This window comes from Petaurus breviceps, unplaced genomic scaffold (assembly GCF_028583685.1).
Source record: "Petaurus breviceps papuanus isolate PSGF00001 unplaced genomic scaffold, PetGlider_PUasm1.0 37, whole genome shotgun sequence".
NCBI lineage: Eukaryota > Metazoa > Chordata > Mammalia > Diprotodontia > Petauridae > Petaurus > Petaurus breviceps.
The window spans coordinates 11,553,678-11,561,363 of record NW_027186296.1 but is presented as its reverse complement, the minus strand read 5'-3'; the positions used below and the strand labels follow the sequence as shown (position 1 = coordinate 11,561,363).

General features: G+C 44.6%; 2 protein-coding genes across 2 annotated transcripts in view; one reads left to right on the top strand and one right to left on the bottom strand.

Annotated features, from left to right (window-relative positions):
* The window catches only part of MYH6 (myosin heavy chain 6), a 43,733-nt gene that overhangs the window by 1,447 nt on the left and 34,600 nt on the right, over nucleotides 1–7,686 (top strand). The window contains exons 3-12 of the mRNA XM_069097621.1: nucleotides 171–327; nucleotides 421–448; nucleotides 713–824; nucleotides 1,191–1,283; nucleotides 2,985–3,048; nucleotides 3,469–3,567; nucleotides 3,897–4,000; nucleotides 4,104–4,242; nucleotides 6,133–6,401; nucleotides 7,669–7,684. Of these exons, the coding sequence (XP_068953722.1) occupies nucleotides 171–327; nucleotides 421–448; nucleotides 713–824; nucleotides 1,191–1,283; nucleotides 2,985–3,048; nucleotides 3,469–3,567; nucleotides 3,897–4,000; nucleotides 4,104–4,242; nucleotides 6,133–6,401; nucleotides 7,669–7,684 (1,081 nt within the window). The remainder of the gene's footprint in view (nucleotides 1–170; nucleotides 328–420; nucleotides 449–712; nucleotides 825–1,190; nucleotides 1,284–2,984; nucleotides 3,049–3,468; nucleotides 3,568–3,896; nucleotides 4,001–4,103; nucleotides 4,243–6,132; nucleotides 6,402–7,668; nucleotides 7,685–7,686) is intronic.
* The window catches only part of NGDN (neuroguidin), a 104,410-nt gene that overhangs the window by 77,822 nt on the left and 18,902 nt on the right, over nucleotides 1–7,686 (bottom strand). The gene's annotated exons all lie outside the window — the stretch shown is intronic.

The window sequence follows — 7,686 nt, the reverse complement described above, 5'->3', positions numbered from 1 at the left end:
CTCACACACACTCACATACACACACACCCTGCTTAGCCTTCACACACATACACCAGAAAAACACAGTGATAGCCACGTTCTGCCCATTTCTGAGTCTATGAATCTTCCCGACTTTCCATCCCCTCACACACCTCTACGCTGTCTCTGACCCTCCTCTCTCTTGGCTGCAGACCTACTCTGGCCTCTTCTGCGTCACTGTCAACCCCTACAAGTGGTTGCCGGTGTACAATGCAGAAGTGGTCGCTGCCTACAGGGGCAAAAAGAGGAGTGAAGCTCCGCCCCACATCTTCTCCATCTCCGACAACGCCTATCAGTACATGCTGACAGGTGAGAGATCCCTGAGTAAGGAACTCTCTATTCCTTCCATTTCCTCTCTTATTCCAACATCCTAACCCTATCCTTCCTCCTTCTTTTCTTCAGACCGGGAGAATCAGTCCATCCTTATCACGTGAGTGTCCGTCATCTCCCCAGACCAACTGTACCCATTTCCCTCTTGTGGGTGGGTGGGTTTCAGGGAGAAGACCAGAGTACTGGGAGGAAAGAGGGTATCTCTAAAACACTATGGAGGGAGTTAAGTCATGATATGAAGATTTTCAGGAAAGTCAAGATTATGATCCATGGAATGCTGGGATAAGATTGGAAGGAAACAGGGCAGGCTTCGATGAGAGGAGTGCAGGATTACTCAGTTCTAATTAGTTGCTGTTGCCACCAGTGGAGAATCCGGGGCAGGGAAGACTGTGAACACGAAACGTGTCATCCAGTACTTTGCCAGCATTGCAGCCATAGGGGATCGTGGCAAGAAGGACAGCGCCAATGCCAACAAGGTACCGATGGGGACACAGGCTCCTGGGGGGTCGTATAGAATGGCCTGAGATACTAGAACTCCACTACCCAGAGGGAACCACTCAGGACAGGCAGTCCCTCCATTCAAAAGCAAATTATTGGGGTTATAACTCCACCTGCTACAAGCTGGACTCTCCTTCCCTTGCAAGAGGTACTGAGAAGGTAAACAGAGACGTAGGGCCCTGTCTGCCATCCTCAGCTCTAGCCCCATGACCACCATGGCCTGGACGTTCACCCATCCAACACCTCCCAGTCAAACCAGCTCAAGCTCTTCAACCCCACCATGTGCAGACCTAACCAAAATTAGAAGTATGAAATTTTGCTGGGGGTGTCTCTTCCTTCTACAGGGTACCCTGGAGGATCAGATCATCCAGGCTAACCCTGCCCTGGAGGCCTTTGGCAATGCTAAGACTGTGAGGAACGACAATTCTTCCCGCTTTGTAAGTAATATTAACTAAATGGTAAACTCGTAATCACACCTAATAAAGAAGACAGTTATTACAAAGCAGTGCTTATTCAGTCTACAACTAAATTTGGAGTCAGGGCACCTGGGTTCAAATATGTCATCAGACACTTTCTAGCTTCAAGAACATGGAGAGATCACTTAATTTCTGGGAGCCTCAGTTTACTCATCTTTAAAATGGGTTCAATAATGATGTGTACTTATTGACCTCACATGGTGATTATAAGACAAACATTTTGCAAACTTTAAAGCACTATATAAGTATTGGAGAGGCAGTCCACTCTAGTAGATATCAAACTGCCCTTGGATCCAGGCAGACCTGGGTTCAAGTCTTGCTGCTTACATTGACTGAGTGTGTGATTCTGGACACATCATTTAACTTTCTAGTGTTCTGGGAAGCTAAAACTCTAAGTCGCAGAAAAAATGCCAACCTTGGGACAGCTAGGTGGCACAGTGAACAGAGCACCGGTCCTGGAGTCAGGAAGACCTGAGTTCAAATCCAGCCTCAGACACTTGACACACTAGCTGTGTGACCTTGGGCAAGTCACTTAACCCCAATTGCCTTGCCTTCCCCCCTCCAAAAAAAGAGAGAGAAAAGATGGCAACCTGCATTAATAAGGGGAGTTTCCTCACCTGAGAGTTCTCTATACTACCTACCATGGTGGGCCTCCATCAATTTCTCTGCCAGGATATGCACCATTCCACCCCCATATCCCCCATCTCTGCAAAGAAAAGAGGAAGGTGCATTTTTCTGAGCTCCTCTCTGTCATCAACCTTGATCATTATAATCACATAACATTCAATTTTACTTTTTTCATTCCTTCCATTTACATTATTGTTCCTGTACATAGGGTTTTCCTGATTTTCCTTACTTTACTTTGCATCAGCTCCCATGCTTTTTTCAATATTATACTAGTTATTTCTTATAGCACAACAGTACTCTATTATGGACCACAATTTGGTTAGCCGTCCCCACCCCCACACTTTCAATGGGCATCTACTTTATGTCTCTTTCTCTGCTACCACAAAAAAAGTGTTGCTGCAAATGTGTTGGTGCATAGAGGACCTTTTTCTGCCAATACGTATCAGTGGTAGAACCTGAACCCGGGTCCTGCTTCCTCTTAAGTCCAGCTCCCTAGCCACGATATAATGCTAGTTCTCCACTCATAGCATAATAATTGTGTGTTTACATAGCACTTTAAGGTTTACAAAGTACATTAGCTATATTATCTCATTTGAGTCTCATAAACCTATAAGGTAGGTGCTATTATCCCCATTTTACACATGAGGAAACTGAGGCTGAGGGAGGTTGTGACTCGCCCAGAGTGACACAACTACAAAACTCCTTGAGATAGGCACCTTGGAGTGGAGATGACTCTGGGTCAGAGTATCTGCACCTCAGTAATGACTTTGCTTCCAAAACTCTCCTGCATCAATCATCACACTCTTCTCTAAGTGGATGGTGGATCTGGGGGGTTTTTTTTGTTATTTTTATTTGCTCAAGGTCAAACAGCATGTGTATGATGAGTGCAGTCAGGGTTTTTGGGGAGGAAGGAGAGGAAGGTAATAACTAGCCCCTCCTGATGATTTCACTTTCCTCCTGCTGCCTCCTTCTCCTCCTCCTCCTCCCTCCTCCTCTTCCTCCTCCTCTTCCTCCTCCTTCTCCTCTATCATTCAGGGAAAATTCATCCGGATCCACTTTGGAGCCACAGGAAAGTTGGCATCAGCTGACATAGAGACCTGTGAGTGACAAAATTCCTTCCAAATTCTTCTGCCTGTCTTGGTCTCCATCAACCTTGCAACTTTCCTAAGTCTCTCTGTAATTCTCAGGCTTTCTGTCCTCTGAGACATGTACTCTCTAATCTTACCTAATGCTGCATCTGACTCTCATCAGTTTACTAGTATCTCCTAGTGCTTCTATCACTACTTCTGCATTTACCTCTCTATGTCATTATCTACCAACCTCCTTATCTCTGTCTCTGTCTCTCTCTCTGTTTCTGTCTGTCTCTGTCTGTGTGTGTGTGTGTCTCTCTGTCACTCTGTCCTCCCACCTTCTCTATGTCTCTCCATCATTGAGGTTCAATCTCCCCATCTGTCTGTCTCTCCATTCCTTTCTTTGTCATGTCTCACTCAGCTTCCTTACCCTCTTTATCCCCTCTCAGACCTCCTGGAGAAGTCCCGGGTTATCTTCCAGCTAAAAGCAGAAAGAAACTACCATATCTTCTACCAGATCCTATCCAACAAGAAGCCAGAGCTTCTGGGTAAGGCTTAGACCGAGTTTTCTCCCTTAATCACAGTACGCATACACATACCCACAGTTCAAGGGAAGGGAGAGTTGAAACTTCCTCTGGGGAGAGGGGGTCTAAATACCTAGACTCTAATTCACTCATTCAGTGGTTCTTCTTTCTCCCTCTTCATTTTGTTCCCCCTTACCTCTTGTTTTCATTGTTCTCTTGCTTTTTCTTCTCTCTCTCTCTCTCTCTCTCTCTCTCTCTCTCTCTCTCTCTCTCTCTCTCTCTGTCTCTTGTCTCTCTGTCTCTGTCTCTCTGTCTCTCTCTCTCATCTTCATCCTGACTCATGCCTGGAACAGACATGCTGTTGGTCACCAACAACCCCTATGACTACGCCTTCGTGTCCCAGGGGGAGGTGTCTGTGGCCTCCATCGATGACTCCGAGGAGCTCTTGGCCACTGATGTGAGTGGGGAATGGGGTATAAGGAGATGCTGAGATGCTCCACAGCTTTGCTTTGAGAATAAATTGTCCTCCTCTCTCTCTCCCCAACCTCTCCCTCACCCAGAGTGCCTTTGATGTCCTGGGCTTCACAGCAGAGGAGAAAGCTGGGGTCTACAAGCTGACAGGGGCCATCATGCATTATGGGAACATGAAGTTCAAGCAGAAACAGAGGGAGGAGCAGGCAGAGCCAGATGGCACAGAAGGTGTGAGAGATCAATGGGAGAGCACTGTGGGGTGCAGAGGGTGGGATGGAGGGAGGGCAAGATGGAGATTAAGGAGAGAAACAGAGACAGAGAGAGCAGAGAAAGATAGAATGGGGGAGAAAAGAGAGGGAAAAGAGGGAGGGAGGGAGAGAGAAGAAGAAGAGGAGGAGGAGGAGGAAGAGAGGAGAGGGAGAGGAAAGACAGAGAGAGTGGAGGGAAAAGAGAGAGGGGAAATAAAGAGGCCTCCTATAACCCTCAATGAAAAAGGAGAGAATTTTCTTCTCTAGCTCATTGACTTTCAGTTCCCAACAGGCTCTCCACAAGGATAGTAAGCATTAAATCTTTCTACATTTCTTTTTAACCAGACCTAGAGGTAACTTTTAATGAGGAAATTCCCTCTACCAAAGCAAATTGGAGCCTTTTCTACACCTTAAAGTCTTAAGAAAATGTCTGGGGCTCTTAAAGATTAAACATCTTTCCCAGATTCACACGGCCAATACGTGTCAGTGGTAGATCTTGAACCCGGGTCCTGCTTCCTCTTAAGTCCAGCTCCCTAGCCATGATATAATGCTAGTTCTCCACTCATAGCATAATAATTGTGTGTTTACATAGCACTTTAAGGTTTACAAAGTACATTAGCTATATTATCTCATTTGAGTCTCATAAACCTATAAGGTAGGTGCTATTATCCCCATTTCACACATGAGGAAACTGTGACTTGCCCAGGGTGACACAACTACAAAATTCCAAGGCAAGATTCAAACTCGGGTCTTTCTGACTCCAAGTGAACACTAGCCATTGTGCTATCTTGCTGTTTAGTGTAACCTATGAGAGAGCCCTAACTTGGGTTTTCTCAAATGCCCCACCCATTTTATAGGGATGACAAAAAGAGTAACCACAAGATCAGACCATTTCTATAGTTATTTAACTCAGTATTCGTGAAACTAGGCCTCATGAGTTAACAGTCACTCACAAGGAAAAGGGCGCTGGTAAATGTTTAACAACCAGCTTTCTGGGAAAATGTACATACAAAACACTTTAAAGTTTAATCTGCATTATTAGCATTTTCTCCATCATTATCTTATGTCTAGACAATCAACAACTGATAAATGTCAGTTCTTTGGGAGGGTCAAATGGGTGGGTAGAGGAATCTAACTACAGTTTGGTGCCAGGCAATCCACCTCCCAACAGGCACCAACTGAGTGCTTCCTAGGGATTCTGCCCTGCTAGGCTCTGTGGGTTATACTTAAGAAACATAACTCAAGGTCTTAGCCCTCAAGCAATTTACAGTTTAGGGAAAAGAAGGATGGAAACAATCATTTATTAAGAACCTACTATGCTCCAGGCACTGTGCTTAAGTGCTTTATAAATATCTCATTTGATTCTTGCAACAACCCTGGGAGGTAGGTGCTATTACAGAAAACTAATACACAGGAAATATTCAGTTCAATAACCATTTATTAAATGGCTACTGTGTGCCATGCATTATGCTACATTCTAGGGATATAGAGACAAAAATGAAACAGACCTTGCCCTCAAGTTACTTACCTTTTGGAGGGATGGAGAATGGCATGTGATAGGGATTCCAACCAATGAATCATTCAGCATTTATTAAACACCTACCATATTCCAGTCACTGTGAAATCAGGAAGAAGAGCCTTCTAGGCATGGGGGATAGTCTGTGTAAAGGTAAGGTAGAAAATGGAATGCAAGCAAGTCAATTTAGTTGGACCTTGAGATGCACTATATAAGAGTGCATCTGTTTAGCTGGTTCTATGTGGCCTTGGCTCAGTAGTATCTGGCAAATGAGATGAGATTATGATGATGAGAGTTGGGAGAGGGCTTGGAGGGGTGAGGGAGAGCATGCTCAGCTCTTTCTCTTTCCATCAGATGCTGACAAGTCAGCCTACCTCATGGGGCTGAATTCGGCTGATCTACTGAAGGGGCTGTGCCACCCCCGGGTGAAGGTGGGCAATGAGTATGTCACCAAAGGTCAGAGTGTCCAGCAGGTGAACTACTCCATTGGGGCTCTGGCCAAAGCTGTCTATGAGAAGATGTTCAACTGGATGGTGGTTCGGATCAATGCTACTCTGGAAACCAAACAGCCACGCCAGTACTTCATTGGTGTCCTTGACATTGCTGGCTTTGAAATCTTTGATGTGAGTTAGGGGAGTGGAGAGGAAGTGTGGTTTAGAGGTGAGCCCCGTAGTGGTGCTGGACTGAGAGCAGGAAATGCCACATCTCACTTAGGCAAGACACACCTTCTTCTAAGCCCTAACTCAAGTTAGGGAAAAGAAGGACGTCTCTTGCAAGGAGCCTTTGCCAAGCACTCCAGTCCTCATTGATTGCCCCTTCTCTGAATTTCTATTCTACCCTACGCTGCTTAGCTTTGATTGAACTTGATTGCTTTGTTTGGTTCTCTATTTGTTTCATGTGTTTTAGAATTATCTCCCTAATCATTGGGTTTTTTATTATATAGTTTTTCAATTATCAAGCATTTATCTGTCTCCCTCCCCACTGGGGGGAAAACCCCTTGTAACAAATATTCATAATCAAACAAACATATTCCTATGTCCAAAAATGCATGTCTCATTTTGCATATTAGTCCATCACCTGTACGTCAGGAGGTACAAGGCTTTCCTCATCATCATTCATGATGATGAATGATGAAACAATCAGAATCATGACTGATCATTGTGTTGATCAGGGTTTTTGAATGTTTCAAAATCATTCGTATTTATGTTGTTGACGTTATATACAAATTGTTCCCCTGGTTCTGCTCACTTCACTGTGCATCAGTTCATGTAAGTCTTCCCAGGTTTCTCTGAAACCATCTCTTTTTTCATTTCTCACAAAATAGTATTCCATTATAATCATATACTACAATTTGTTCTATTATTTCCCAGTTGATAGGTACCCCCTTAGTTTCTAAGGTTTTGCTACTACAAAAAGAGTTGCTATAAATATTGTTGTACATAGAATAACTTTTCCTCTTTCTTTGATCCCTAATTGAATTGTGAAGTCCCTTAGGGCAGGGACCTTGTCTTCTAATCCCTCATATGTCTATAGCAAATCAGAGACTGCTAGACCTGGAAAAGAGACATTAGACAGCAGTCCAATGCCTTCCTTTCATAGTGAGGCCCAGAGGGAACAATTTGGCCAAACTCACACAGCTAATTAGTGACAGGGCTAGAACTAGAATCCAGGTCTCTGGACACTCCTAGAGATTCCCCTTTCTAATGCAGCGTATCTGATTCCACCAACCTAGTTATCCAACCTCATCTCATCCTACTCTTCAACACATCAATTCAATTCAATAAACGCCATCCCTCCACTCAGCTCATCTTCCCTGTCTCACCTATATGCCATGTTCACTGATTGACTGAGTGACTGACCCGTCCACTCTCCCCCTCCTGTGCCCTCCAGTTCAACAGCTTCGAACAG